The 15,670-nt window shown below is 36.2% G+C and overlaps 1 protein-coding gene across 12 annotated transcripts in view; it reads left to right on the top strand.

The window, feature by feature from the left end:
* RIC8B (RIC8 guanine nucleotide exchange factor B) overlaps nt 1-15,670 on the top strand; it is a 105,940-nt gene that overhangs the window by 37,615 nt on the left and 52,655 nt on the right. For all 12 annotated transcript variants that reach the window (XR_289674.3, XR_002804492.2, XR_289676.3 and 9 more), the window contains one exon: nt 12,238-12,332. Coding sequence is in view for 5 of the 12 variants with exons in the window: in XM_023631041.2 (XP_023486809.1) it covers nt 12,238-12,332 (95 nt within the window). In the remaining 7 variants the exon portion in view is untranslated. The remainder of the gene's footprint in view (nt 1-12,237; nt 12,333-15,670) is intronic.

A 15,670-nucleotide genomic window follows, 5' to 3' on the forward strand; every position in this document is an offset into this window, starting at 1 on the left:
GCAGCCTACTTTGAAAGGATTATCTCAGTGTAGTGCTATAGTGGGAGTATGCAGGCATCTGAGTTTTAAAGTGCAAATAGGTCTATATTTTGAAACCAAATATTTGAAGATCAGTTCTAACAGCTGTTTCAGATGACTGTAGTATGGTCAGTTTTTCCTGGGACTTGGCAGGAGAAGATGTGGAAAGCCCACATGCTCCATTTATGCTCTGAAACCAAATATTTGGAAGTATTTAAAATGTTATGTCTCTATGCTTATTTGGTGCCTTCTATGGTTATTTTTCTTACACTGTTTGTTTTGGTGTTTTTAAGTTCTCCATTTAGTTGCAAGAGCTCTTCTGAGTCTGTTGGTTTGCCATTGTTGGAGCCCCTGTTATTTAAACTGTGTCCAAAATAGTAGCTCACACTGTTCAGATTCCTGACAAAAGGGTTTATAATTCAGTGGCTGCACATCAGTTTATGTATGAGATGACATGTAATAAATATCAGTAAATTGAAATGAGCCCTCATTAGTGTGCTTCAGTTATAAGTAATAGTGGGGCTGTAAGAAGCTTTAGAAAATGTTAAAGTGGCAAATACTCATTCTGTGTTAGCATGTTTATTCTCCAAAAGATATGTGAGAAAGGATCAGTAGTCCTGAAGTAGGCATCTTAACAGACGTAGTGCCTCTTGTCAATCACGGATCAGTTGATACAGCCTTTATAAAATGTGGCCAGTTAATGTGGCTCTGGGCTATTATTGAAGTTGTCAGAAATTTAAACAGTATTAAAAACAGCATCTTGCCAACCCATTTAGGCAAGAGTGTGGGAAAAGTTATTTCAAACCACTTGAGTTTCCATGAGTCTCCAAATTCAAATTTTAGCAAACATTTATTCATTCAGTCAACAAATATTTATGGACAACTGCTAGGTATTATGTTGGGTGTTGTGTAATATATTAGCAAATAATAGGCATAATCCCTATCTTCATGAAATTTCAGTTTTTTTGGTAAGACAAGAATAAATCAGTAAACAAATTATGTAATTCAAATTGTGTTAAGTGCTATGAGAAACAGTGCAATGACTGAGAATACTTCATATAGTCAGAGAAGACTTCTAATGGTCTCTTCTGAGATCTGAAGACAGAATGATTCAGCCATTTGAAGAAGGGGAGGATGAGCATGTCCCAGAAATTGAGCAGCATGTGAAAGGCATGGAAGTTAGAGCATGGAGTACTTTTTAATGAGGTACTCACAACTTAGCATAAAGAAAATCTGTAATAAGGGTGCAGAGAAACTTGCCACTAAGAGTCCATTTACTTGGAATTTAGTATCTCCTTGATTGTCAGACCAAAGACATCTTTCTCCAATTAAGCAAGCACTTAAAGAATTGTTATACTTTAAAATACCAACTGAAAGAAAGGAATATGGAAAACTTACCATACAGAAGAATCTAACTTTAAAATATAATTTAAAAATAATATTATTTTCCTTATGAACATAATACGTGCTCATTGTAGAAGATCTAAGGGGAAAAAGGCATACAAGCAACAATACAAATTACCTATAAAACCATCACTCAAAGATAAGCACTATTACATTTTGACGTATATCTTTCTAACAGTTCTTCACTATATAATATATAAATATAAACATATGTATAATTTTTTTTTTTTACAAAAAAGCAGTGGTTTTATAATCTTGATCTTTTTTTCACAATAAATGTTCTTGAAGAGTAGTGGTTTTCAAAATGTGTTCCTTGAAGCCGTGAAGTTCCTAGGAGTACCTAGGAGTAGCCTCTGGGGCTGAGTTGGCGGTGTTCCAGGTTCCCCACCCTCACTTTAAAAAGAGCACCTTTGTTGTTGCTTCTCTTTAAATTTAGGTTATAACTAGATTTGATTTGGGAATAAAAAAAGTTCTGCAACCCAAAGAAAATTTTGACAACCACTTTCTTCTATTTGTTAAAGACTGATAAATCCTTATAATGGAATACTCTCAAGTATTTTTATACTTATGAGTATTCCTTCAATAAGGATTTATCAGTCTTTAACAAATCCCCTGTGTGTAGGCATTCAGATTGTTTGCAAATGTTTGCTATTTTAAATAGTATACAGCGAATTTTCTCTTTGTAAAATCATTGGTGGGCCAAAAAGTTTTTCAAAACTTGAGGGTTTTTGATATATATTGTTAAATTGACCTTCAGAAGAATAGTGCTGGTTTATACCTTTTCAAACCCTGGGCATTTTGCTTTTAAAATCTTTACCTATTTCACAGTTCAACCATTACAGAAAATACAGATCTTTGGTTTTGGTTTTAACTGTTTTAGTAGGTATTTTCATGACTGTTCATTTATAATTCACTAAAAACAGAAAATTAATGTCTAGGTTTTTCTTGAGGTTTAGCAAATTAGTGCCATTTGCTCATTTTAGGTCCGTGCCTCAGAGTTAGATTCCTGCCTGCCTGCTGATGCCATGAGAGGTTAATTTGGAGATTCCTTTCCATTCAGTAGGAAATGTAACTGGTCTTATTTCCACAGGTGTTGTCAGTCTGTCTTGCTCCCTTGCTCCCACTTTCTTTCTCTCTCATTCCTAAAGGTAGTAATGTTTAAGAAGGTCAGATGATTCCTTTAGCAGGATCTGAAGTCAATTCTAGAAAAGTTAATTGAAATGGGCTTGTCTTTCTCCTGCTTTAACACTTTGCTAAATCTTTCTGTTGATGGAGCAATCATATTATTCTAGAGATCCCTTGCTTAGCACATATTCCCTTCTGCAGTGTTTCTTGGGTATCAACGCAGTGTAATGAGAAAATACAAGGATCAACAGACATGTTAGAGCCAGAAAACTAAGTTCAAACAGAGAAGTAGTACAATATCTAAGTAGTGAGAGGATGCTATTTGAATGAGATAAAACAGTGAGTGTCCATAGAAGTTAACTGTGAATGTCACATTGTAACAGAAGTTACTTCCATGATTATTTTAGCGACTGAAGGAAATGTGAAAAAAGTACATGGTATTAATTAAATAAAAATAAAGCTTCAAGCTGTACCCTATTTTTTTGCTGAATCATTTTTTCAACAAATGTTTATTGAGTACCCAATATCTGCCAACTTCCATGTTAGGCACACAACATGCAAGATAAAGCATCATCATCTAACAGACTAGTAGGAGTATCAGACATATAAACACAGGTGAATATACAACTTTGTTACATTATTTACTGTTCTTCACAATATTTTCTATATGTTTGAAAATAAAAAAGAATACCTCACCAATGCACAGATGCTTCAAGTGCCATATATTCTAGATCTTTGGGGGTATGTCTGACCTCAGTGGCATAGTCTTTCTGCCAAGCAACATACCTAGCACAGAGTAGGCATTCAGTAAATATTTTTTTAGTGAAAAATAAAATGTGATATAGTTTGATATGTCTATAGCAGAAACATATAGGAGAAATAGCCCAAAGTTGACAGGGAGGAAGGAAAGTTTATGATACCTTTTGAATTTTCAAAGCTATTAAAAAATTCTCTAGAAGTCTAAAATATGTAACAACATTGTTAGAGCAGCAGATTTCTAGCCTTTTTGGAGTTATAGCACTCTGTTTTATGACATTTATATCTCCTTTCGTAAATTAATTCAGAAAAGCATTTATTTATGCCCATTGCTATGTTAGATGCAAAGATCTGGAGGTTAAACACATAATCTTTGCCTGTAAGGAGACAGATATTTTTTAATATATGCAGTTTAGTAGGACAAATAACTATGGCAAAGGTGAGCAAAAGGGCTCGGGTAAAACAGCGTGAAATACTACGTGAGGAATAGCTGTATTTCTAGGTAAGTGTGCATGCGTTTGTGTGTGTATGGGTGTCTGTGTGTAGGTTTCACTTTTTATAGAATTGAAATTGAATTTTCGTAGGACAAGTTTCCTAAACCTTCTTGAAGTAATTAGGACTACACTGGGATAACAAAACCATATTAGGACTCAATGGTGTGAAGTATTCTCCCTTCAGACTCTCTCTCTGGCATTGATTAGATCAGTTAAAGCTTTGAATGAACAGGTGTGAGAAAATTGATACCTCTACCAAACAAAAGTGAAATCTTCCACAGTTTGCACAGGAGAAAAAAAAGCAACAGTACAGTAGTAGAATCTGTAATTAAGAAGTGAAGGCGTGTAATTAAGAAGTATAAAGAGATCCCAAAGAATTTCCCAAGTTTTTATCTCTCTTAGCGCTATCTCATTTTGATTTCCTCTATCACAACAAGCCTGCCTGCTTTCTCTCTCTTCTTCCTCCCTTTGCCCTTAGGGACTTTTTTCCTTCTCACCTTTTGGAGATAGTATGATATCAGAGGAGAGGATATTGATGCTCTAAAGATGTCAAAACTAAGATCATGAAGCAAGTCAGTGACAGTTGTATAAACTGTGTTTGTATGTTTTATAAAGAGTAGTTATGTTTAATCCTTCCAGCATCCTGGTGAGACAGGAGCATTGACCCATTGGCAAGTAAGGACTCTAAAGCTCAGAGAGTTTAATTATTTATGGAAAGTCACCCAGCAGAGTAACCAACACTAGGAAGTAGTGTCCACTCTCACCTTTGTGAAGACTTCTTACATGATACCGCTCATTCAGCAAATATTTATTGAGACCTAGACTAATGGAATAGAATAAAGAATCTAGAAATAAATCTACACATATACAGTCAAATGATTTATGATACAGGTAAAATGGACATGCAGTGGGGAAAAGATGGGCTTTTTAAATAAATTACTCAGGATCAATTGTATGACTGTATGGAAAAAATGAATTTGAATCCCTACCTTGTACCATACACAGAAAATTAATTTGAGATGGATAAGAGACCTAAACATAAAAGGTAAAATACAAAGCTTTTAGAAGACAGCAGAAGGTTATCTTCATGACCGTATCTTTTTATTTTTTTATTGAGTTATTGATAGGTTACAATCTTGTGAAGTTTCAATTGTACATTAATGTTTGTCAGTCATGTTGTAGGTGCACCACTTCACCCTTTGTGCCCACCCCCCACCCCACCTTTCCCCTGGTATCCACTAAACTGTTATTGGTCCATAGTTTTAAATTCCTCATATGAGTGGAGTCATACACAGATTATCCTTCTCTTGCTGGCTTATTTCACTTAACATAATTCTCTCAAGGTCCATCCATGTTATTGCAAATGGAATGATTTTGTTCTGTTTTGCAGCTGAGTAGTATTCCATTGTATATATGTACCACATCTTCTTTATCCATTCGTCTGTTGATGGGCACTTAGGTTGCTTCCACGTCTTGGCTATTGTAAACAGTGCTGCAATAAACATTGGGGTGCACAGGACTTTTGGGATTGCTGACTTCAGGCTCTTTGGATAAATACCCAGTAGTGGGATGGCTGGATCGTATGGTAGTTCTATTTTTAGTTTTTTGAGGAATCTCCATACTGTTTTCCATAGTGGCTGCACCAGTTTGCATTCCCACCAGCAGTGTATTAGGGTTCCTTTTTCTCCGCAACCTCTCCAACATTTGTTGCTATTAGTTTTAGATATTTTTGTCATTCTAACGGGTGTAAGGTGATATCTTAGTGTAGTTTTGATCTGCATTTCCCTGATGATCAGCGATGATGAGCATCTTTTCATGTGCCTATTGGCCATCAGTATATCTTCTTTGGAGAAATGTCTGTTCATGTCTCCAGCCCATTTTTTGACTGGGTTGTTTGATGTTTTGTGGTTGAGTTGCGAGAGTTCTTTATATATTAAGGATATTAAGCCTTTGTCAGATATATGACTTGCAAATATTTTTTCCCAGTTAGTGGGTTGTTTTTTTGTTTCAATCCTGTTTTCATTTGCCTTGAAGAAGCTCTTTAATCTGATGAAGTCCCATTTGTTTATTCTTTCTATTGTTTCCCTTCTCTGAGAAGACATGGTGTCCGAAAAGATCCTTTTAATACTGATGTCAAAGAGTGTACTGCCTACGTTTTCTTCCAGAAGCCTTATGGTTTCAGGACTCACCTTTAGGTCTTTAATCCATTTTGAGTTTATTTTGGTGAATGGTGAAAAAGAATGGTCAATTTTCATTCTTTTACATGTGGCTTTCCAGTTTTCCCAGCACCATTTGTTGAAAAGACTTTCTTTTCTCCATTGTATGCCCTCAGCTCCTTTGTCAAAGATAAGCTGACCATAGACGTGTGGTTTTATTTCTGGGCTTTCAATTCTGTTCCATTGATCTGTGCACCTGTTTTTGTACCAGTACCATGCTGTTTTGATTACTGTAGCTTTGTAGTATGTTTTGAAGTCAGGGATTGTGATGCCTCCCGTTTTGTCCTTTTTTCTCAGGATTGCTTTAGAAATTCGGGGTCTTTTGTTGCCCCACATGAATTTTAGGATTCTTTGTTCTAATTCTGTAAAGAATGTCATTGGGATTCTGATTGGGATGGCGTTGAATCTGTAGATTGCTTTAGGTAGAATGGACATTTTAACTATGTTTATTCTTCCAATTCATGTACATGGAATGTCTTTCCATCTCCTTATGTCGTCATCCAATTCTCTCAGAAAGGCCTTGTAATTTTCATTATATAGGTCCTTCACTTCCTTAGTTAAGTTTACCCCAAGGCATTTTATTCTTTTTGTTGCGATTGTGAATGGTATTGTATTCTTGAGTTCTTTTTCTGTTGGTTCATTACTGGAGTATAGAAATGCTACTGATTTATGCAAATTGATTTTATACCCTGCAACTTTGCTGTAGTTGTTGATTACTTCTAACAGTTTTCCAATGGATTCTTTGGGGTTTTCTATATATAAGATCATGTCGTCTGCAAACAGCGAGAGTTTCACTTCTTCCCTCCCTATTTGGATTCCTTTTATTCCTTTTTCTTGCCTGATTGCTCTGGCCAGGACCTCCAGTACTGTGTTAAATAAGAGTGGTGATAGAGGGCATCCTTGTCTCGTTCCTGTTTTCAGGGGGATGGGATTCAGTTTTTGCCCATTGAGTATGATGTTGGCTATGGGTTTGTCGTATATGGCCTTTATTATGTTGAGGTAGTTTCCTTCTATGCCCATTTTGTTCGGAGTTTTTATCATAAATGGCTGTTGGATCTTGTCACATGCCTTCTCTGCATCTATTGACATGATCATGTGGTTTTTATTCCTCAGTTTGTTGATGTGGTGTATCGCGTTGATTGATTTGCGGATGTTGAACCATCCCTGTGTCCCTGGTATGAATCCCACCTGATCCTGATGTATGATTCTTTTGATGAATTGCTGAATTCTGGTTGCCAAAATTTTGTTTAGAATTTTTGCATCTATGTTCATCAGTGATATTGGCCTGTAGTTCTCTTTTTTCGTGGTGTCCTTGTCAGGTTTTGGTATCAGCGTGATGTTAGCCTCATAGAATGTGTTAGGAAGTGTTCCATCTTCCCTAATTTTTTGGAATAGCTTGAAAAGGATAGGTATTAAATCCTCTCTGAAAGTTTGGTAGAATTCTCCAGGAAAGCCATCTGGTCCTGGGGTTTTATTCTTTGGGATGTTTTTGATTGCTGTTTCAATCTCTTTCCTTGTGATTGGTCTGTTCAAATTGTCTGCCTCTTCTTGAGTCAGCTTTGGGAGATTGTAGGAGTCCAAGAATTTATCCATTTCCTCTAGGTTATCCATTCTGTTGGCATATAGTTTTTTGTAGTATTCTCTTATAATCTGTTGTATTTCTGCAGAGTCTGTTGTTATTTCTCCTCGCTCATTTCTGATTTTGTTTATTTGAGCTTTCTCCCTTTTTTTCCTTGTAAGTCTGGCTAGTGGTTTGTCAATTTTATTTATCTTCTCAAAAAACCAGCTCTTTGTCTCATTGATCCTTTCTACTGCCTTTTTCATTTCAATAGTATTTATTTCTGCTCTGATTTTTATTATTTCTCTCCTTCTGCTGACTTTGGGCTTCATTTGTTCTTTTTTCTCTAGTTCAGCTAGGTGTGCTTTAAGGTTGCTTATTTGGGATTTTTCTTGTTTGTTAAGATGTGCCTGTATTGCGATGAATTTTCCTCTTAATACAGCTTTTGCTGTATCCCATATGAGTTGGTATGGCATGCTATCATTTTCATTTGTTTCCAGGTATTTTTTTATTTCTTCTTTAATTTCTTCAATGATCCATTGCTTGTTCAGTAGTGTGTTGTTTAGTCTCCACATCTTTGTGCCTTTCTCAGCTTTTTTCTTGTAATTAATTTCTAGCCTTGTAGCACTATGATCTGAGAAGATGCTTGTTATTATTTCAATTTTTTTAAATTTGTAGAGGCTTGCCTTGTTTCCCAACATATGGTTCATGACCGTATCTTAAACAAATCAGATATTTCTTAAATAGGCAAAGATTTCTAAAACAAGACAAAATAAAGGTCAAACCATAAAGGAAAAATTGACGAATTGGTCTTCATTGAAATGAGTTCATCGAGAGAAGAAAGTAAAAAGGTAGGCCACCAAATGGGAGAAGATATTTGCAATGCATATATATAATAAAGGACTCCATCCAGAATACATTAAAAAATCCTACAAATCCATACAGATAAAGTCAGTCACGGGGCCGGCCCGGTGGCGCAGCAGTTAAGTTCACATGCTTCGCTTCTTGGCAGCCCAGGGTTCGCCGGTTCGGATCCCGGGTGCAGACATGGCACCACTTGGCAAGCCATGCTGTGGTAGGCGTCCCACATAGAAAGTAAAGGAAGATGAGTGTGGATGTTAGCTCAGGGCCAGTCTTCCTCAGCAAAAAAGAGGAGGATTGGCAGTAGTTAGCTCAGGGCTAATCTTCCTCAAAAAAAAAAAAAAAAAAAGTCAGTCAACCCAATAGGAAAATAGGCAGAAGGCTTGAACAAGCACTTCACAAAAGAGCTATCCAAATGACCAATAGATATATGAAAAGGTGTTCAACTTTATTAGTTGTCAGGAAAACTCATAATAAAACCAGACCACCACACACCCACAGAATGACTAAAATTAAAAAGGCTGAATATCAAGTGTTTGCACGGATGTAGAGCATGGGAGTATAAATTGATATAAATACTTTGAAACTGTTTGGTAGTACCTTCTAAAACTTATCTATATGCCCTGTGACCCAGCATGCCAAATGACATGTAAAAAAGTATGTTCATAGCAGCATTCTTCAGTATAGCCCCAAACTGGAAAGAATCCAAGTGTCCATCAAGCGCAGGGTGGATAAGTAAACTCTAATGTATTCATTTTGTTCAGCAGTGCTTTCTTAACCCAACTGTGGTGAAGGACCAGATTCTTTTCCCTAGCTGTCAGAATGAAACTCTTATATAGCAATATTACACAGAATGTCAAACTGCTCTAAAAGTTTCTAAATCACACCTTCTGTAATCATTGCATTGGGAATCAGTGGCAAATAGGGTGTGGGCCAGCAGTAGTCCGCAAACTGCACTTCAAATAGCACTGCTCTCAAGCAATGAAAATGAACAAACCGCAACTACACACAACAACATGGATGAATCTCACAAGTAGACACAAAAGGGTCTATATTTTATTATTCCATTCATATAAAGTCCAGTGACAGCAAAAAATCACTAAACTGTGATGTTAGATATGAGGATTACCCTTGAGGAGTGGAAAATTGTCATTCGAAAGGGCTATGAGGGGAATTCTGGGCTTCTTTTTGTTTTTTTGGTGAGGAAGATTGGCCCTGAGCTAACATCCATTGCCAATCTTCCTCTTTTTGCTTGAGGAAGATTGTGACTGAGCTAACAATTGTGCCAATCTTCCTCTGTTTTGTATGTGAGACACTGCCACAGCATGGTTTGACGAGTGGTATGTAGGTGTACACCTGGGATCTGAACCTGCAAACCCTGGGCCACTGAAGTGGAGTGTGTGAACTTAACCACTATGCAACCAGGCTGGCCCTGGAATTCTGGGGTTCTTAATCTTGGCATTGCATCATTTTCATGTTGGTTATATATGGATGTGCTCGTTCCATGAAAATTTATCTAGCTGTACACCTATGATTTGGGCACTTTTTTGTTTATGTATATTTTACTTACCATTTACATTAAAAATTATTGAGCACCTATTAAACACATGCCTTCTAAATTCGTAAAGGATATAGATTAGTGGAGAAAGCAGTGTATATGCAAGTATGTAAAGAAATGTGGAATTCTAAAGTATGATTTCATAAAAGAAATCATAATAAAATACAGTGATAGAGAATAAGGAAGGAAGGAATCTACTTAGATAAGGTGATCAAGGAAGGGGCTTCTCTGAGAAGATATTTTAGCTGAGACCTGGAGGATGAAAAGGAATAAGTGATGCCAAGAGTGGAGACAAACAATCCAGGGATTTCAGTAGTTGCTTTGGTAGAGAAAAAGAATTTAGTGGATTTACGGTAGAAAGAGGGCATTGCAGTCATGGAGTACAACATGGGAATTGGTATGAAAATTGGGACAGGAGGAAATGGATGTAAAGAAGTAGGATTTTGGTTTACAGTTGCAAGTAATAGAAAGACCAAAATGGATAGTTTTGCAAGAGGCTTGTCAACATCAGCATGAGAAGAGAATGATTGTATATCTAGAATAAAGGAAAATCTAGTTTAAAAGGAAGTGCATTCCCAGTTAATTTTCAAAACCAAGGAAAATATGATCTTATTAAGAGTTGAGTAATGGATAGGGTTACTTAAGAATGCATGATAGACATGCGTTTCAGTGTGCTTCATGTAATTTGAGGTAAGGAAAAACACATTTACATATTAGAGAAGTTTGATTCAGCCATTTGAAGATGGATGGCAAGTGGGACAGCATTCTAAGTGTCTGTGGCATTCCACTGGTCCCTCTTCTTCATTGCCTCTCCCCCGACCCCCCAACACCCAGTTACTTCCTTATCACTCATTTCACCTCTATCAGTCTTACCTTTTATTTCCTTCCTCCCTCATTCTTCTCCCTCACCTTCAAATGTTTCGTTGAAAGTACACTTTCATGTGTATCCTCTTCTTTAATTTAATCTTTTTATAACCCTAACAGTTTCATGTTTGTGGAGATGTATGTGGGGAAACTTTGGCTCAGAGAAGCTATATGACTTGTCTAAGGTCACAACCTAGACTCCTGACTTCAAGAGCAGTGCTTTTTCCATTATGCCACTGAGGCCTTCATCTCTTCCAAATCTACACATGATGGTGTTATGTTTAAAATATTGTCATCTGCATTATGAGTAATGAAAGTGTGTCCTATTGTTAGATTTTATGTTAGATTTTATAAGAGATATCGTCTAGAAGGTTGAGTTATATATATGAATATAGGCTATGTATAATATGTGAATATATTTCACTTTATATCAACTTGAAATAAATGGTGTATATAGTAAAGTTTTAAAATTTTTATTAGCTTTTGAAGTAAACAGAGCCTTCCTCAAGTGTAGCATATCCATGGTCTCATAATTATCACTAATTTCATATGTCTTCTTAATTACTAAAAATCTAGAAGGAGAGATGCTATTGAGGCAAATGATTAAAGAAATTGTAGTGGCCCAAGATCTCACTAAAAATGAGGAGGTAAAGCAAATGATTGTTCAGAGCTTAGTTTATTTCCAACTGTTTGCCTTCTTCCCTCTGACTCTCTCTCTGTGTCTTTAATACCACTGCCAATGAGTAAACACTGGAAACACAGGAGGTTAAACTCAGATCAGTTGTTTTATCACTTGCTGGTAGCTCTGGGGGAACTAGGAGATTAAGAAGATTGGTTAAAATGAAGTTGATAGATTATAGATTTTAATCCATTACTTTTGAAAGTTAAGAGATGAGACATTTTTATTATGGATGTGCAACCCACTCTTAAAATATCTGATAATATTACATCTGTTGGAACTTTTATAGTGGTTAGTAAACTGGAACAGTATACTATCAAACACAAGAGTCTAGACTTTGTAAAAGTGGAGAAGATCCCTGGCTGAGTCGCAGCTTAAGGTGAAGTAAAGTCTAGACACATGGCTGCTGATCCTGCCTCTCTTTGCCTGATGTGCCGTCAGGGAGTGGCTGGATCCACAACGTCTGGTTTCAGCCGTTTCCGGAGGTGGTCGTAGCTGTACATATGAGAGAATGACTGTTACTTAATACTGCCTTGGGAATTCTTGCTAGAATATCCTGACTTCTACCATGCATGGGATAAGAATGACTGTTTGGGGAGGCGGAAGGGCCATGAGATGACTCCCAGGAAGTGGTAATGCACCAGACTCCTTCACTGAGGTATTCAATCCCCAATTTTTCCTCTCCTCTTTTTTATTTGCCGTAGAGTGATTCTCATCAGTTCCGTGTCATGGCAGCTGTCCTTCGCCATTGTTTACTAATCGTAGGTCCAACCGAAGACAAAACAGAGGAGCTGCACAGGTAGGTAACTTCTGTATTGATATCTCAGTGAAGGTATCATCAGTTCTTATTGTTTTTATGCATCTGACTTTAATTGTTACAAGCGTAAGAAAGTGAAAGTATTACAGTAAATCAGATAAATCAGAAATCATTACTATACCCTGAAGAGAAATTTTCATTCTGTCCCCTTGACTTTGTTATATTGAGCCCCAACAAGACAAGTAAATTTGGCATTTGTTGTATTCAGCAGTAAAGCCCAGAACACAATAATAATAATAGCACTCAGTTATTAAATACTGTGTGTAACATTATGCTAAGTGCTTTATAAAGATTAACTTCTTTTAATCATCACACCAACCTTAGGAGGTAAATACCGCTATTTTTCCCTTTCAGTAGATGATGAAACTGAGGCATAGAAAGATCAAGCAATTTCTCAGAGGTCACATAGGCCTAATAAGTGAAAGAGCTTGGATTTGAACCCTGCTTTTAATTACTACACTTAAACTAATACTCTCACTAATTTCGTTGTAAGAGTATTTACCAAAAAGTGTATCTTTTTCTTTTTTTTTTTGGTGAGGAAGATTGTCCCTGAGCTAATATCTGTTGCCAATCTTCCTCTTTTTGCTTGAGGATGATTGTTGCTGAGCTAACATCTGTGCCAGTCTTCCTCTGTTTTATATGTGGGATGCCGCCACAACAAGGCCTTATAAGTGGTGTGTAGGTCCACGCCCAGGATCCCCAGCAAACTCTGGGCTGCCAAAACAGAGCGAATGAACCTAACCACTACACCACTGGGCCAGCCCTCAAAAAGTGTATCTTAAGCACTATAAATTAAATTTTTTTAAGTTATAAGAGTTGGGTCACAGTCTCAAGTATTACCGTATGAAAAATGGTTCAAGTTTTGTGACTTGCCTGTTAGAGCTATTGATGGACTGCTGTTAAAATTTACTATTCTCTGAGAACTGAGTAAGTATTAATGCATTTTTCTAGTTCTCTTACTTTTATTCTATGTCGGATTTGCAGTAACAACACTTTTGACTTTAATATGAGACTGCTCAGGGTGCTTGAGTCTGTAAGAATACAAATGGTATTTTAAACAGTTCAAATCTGCAAAGAACTCTGGCATTAACTTTGCTTTACAAATAAATTTAAAATTGGGTTCTCTTAATAGTAGAAATTACCTTTCGGACATTTACAGTATTCTGTTTTCCAAAATATGGCTTAAATAAAACTTTATAGAAGCACAAACAGAGTGTAAAATGAAACTTACCCTTAATTGTTATTTTTCCATCAAATCCATGTTATTTTAGTTATGATCAGCTATTTATTATTTGATATTGCACTGAGTTTGTTGGTAGGTTGCCTTTATGTATTCTCACCTACAAGCCTTCAAAAGATTGTTTTCTTCACAATTAAAATGTATGATTTTTTTCTGCAGCTACAGATCAAAAGTTCCTTTCATTTTCTTGAGACTGTGCCTTTAAAAAATAATCAGAGTAACTGCAATAAATCATATGCTCTAAAAAAGATTTTATTAAGCATTTTGATGTACTGTAATTTCTCTCATAATCAAGAGACAGTAGAAATCTAGGTACTAAAACTAAAAGAAAATGGGTTTATAAGCCTAGGAGTAAATTCATATATTTTTTTTTTTGGAAATCAGATATCACAAGTTAAATAGCATTCATATAAGAATGTGAGGAGAAAGCGTTTTGACAGGAATTGTTACACTAGTCACAAAAACATTGTTAAGGATTTCTGTGAAGAATGAATGTAATATTTTAACCCAGCATTTGTCAAAAGAGAGCAAAACTATATAGATGTTTTAAAAATAAGATTTTTTTTTTTTTGAGGAAGATTAGCCCTGAGCTAACATCTGGTGCCAATCCTCCTCTTTTTGCTGAGGAAGGCTGGCCCTGAGCTAACATCCGTGCCCATCCTCCTCTACTTTCTATCTCGGATGCCTACCACAGCATGGCTTGCTGAGCGGTGCCGTGTCCTGTGCGAACTTAACCGCTGCACTACTGAGCCGGCCCCTTAAAAAGAAGATTTTTTTAAAAGTCATCAGATTTATTTTCCTTTCTGATGATATTTGCTTTAAATATTCATTTTTCTTAAATAAACTTTAAAGATATTTTTCTTTAAATTTGCTTTTATCTTAAAAGTTACTTTGATAAAATATCTGTTAGCTACACCATAAATAAGGACTATCCCTAGGGCCCCAGCCGGGATTTACGAGTATTTCGCAAAGGCTTTCCTGGGAGATTGAGGTTGCTGCTGACTTGACAGTTTATCCGGAATGGCCTTGCATGTCCCTTTAATCAGAATTAAAGTGATTAGTATCATTTGAGCAATCATGACTCTAGGCTAATCCATTTAAATACAGAGAAAACTGCCCCAACCTCAAAGGGCTATTTTAGGAACCTTACTAGAATTGTAATAACTACTAATTTCTGCTCATTTGTAGTGACCTTGAGCAGTTTGTGTGTGTGTGTTTAAAGTATAAGTTTAAAACAAAAGCAGAGTGTTTCATAGTAACATCCCATTCCATTTTTTTTAAGTTGTTTTCTAAGTTTGTTTTTTTGCCCTTTTTTTTGGACACTTTGATTTGTTTTAAGGAAAAATGTAATGAAATAGGTGAACCTAGATAGTATAGTGTACAGTTTTGCATTATCATCAAACTCAAAGGGTTATAATCATGATTAAATGAAAAATTAATACAGCACTCTGTCCCTGGCACAGAGTGAGCTCTCAGTAAACAGGGGAGCTGCCACTCACTGCTACTTCTGTTACTATTATAATAAGCATATTGGCTTTTAGATCCAATATTTAGTTCCAAATCTCTCTTTAAAAGTTGTTTCTTGATTTTGATATTTGTTTAGGAACTTATTTCTCTGTATATCCTATGATTGTGTAGCAAAATCTGTTTTCTGTTAATCTGAGTTTTTCTCAAGCCAGATGGATTCTAGGATACATGCTTGTCGAGAGCCTATTAAAGTGCTGTAGGAGACATGTGAGTATAAGACTGGCCCGGCAGCAGCTTTTTCTGATATGTTGTCTCTGTAAGACAGTGCCTTTTTTTTTGCCCCCCAGAGAAATCAAGCGGCTATGGACATAAAGATAAAATGAGTTAGCTCACAAAGACAGCTGACCTTGACCTTTATTTCCACTAATCAGTATCTTAGATAGTTTTAAAAATTTATTTGTTCTCTTTCATTTCCTTTTGTCTGTTCTGATGGTAACAAGTAAATTGTTGGCATGATCCACCTTTTTTGCTACAGTAAAGGACATCCTAATTCTGTTTGTCTCTATTATCTGCCTGAAAGTATTTTCAGCCCTCTTGTCCATAATCAATAATC

Source organism: Equus caballus, chromosome 28 (genome assembly GCF_041296265.1).
Source record: "Equus caballus isolate H_3958 breed thoroughbred chromosome 28, TB-T2T, whole genome shotgun sequence".
In the NCBI taxonomy this organism is placed as follows: domain Eukaryota; kingdom Metazoa; phylum Chordata; class Mammalia; order Perissodactyla; family Equidae; genus Equus; species Equus caballus.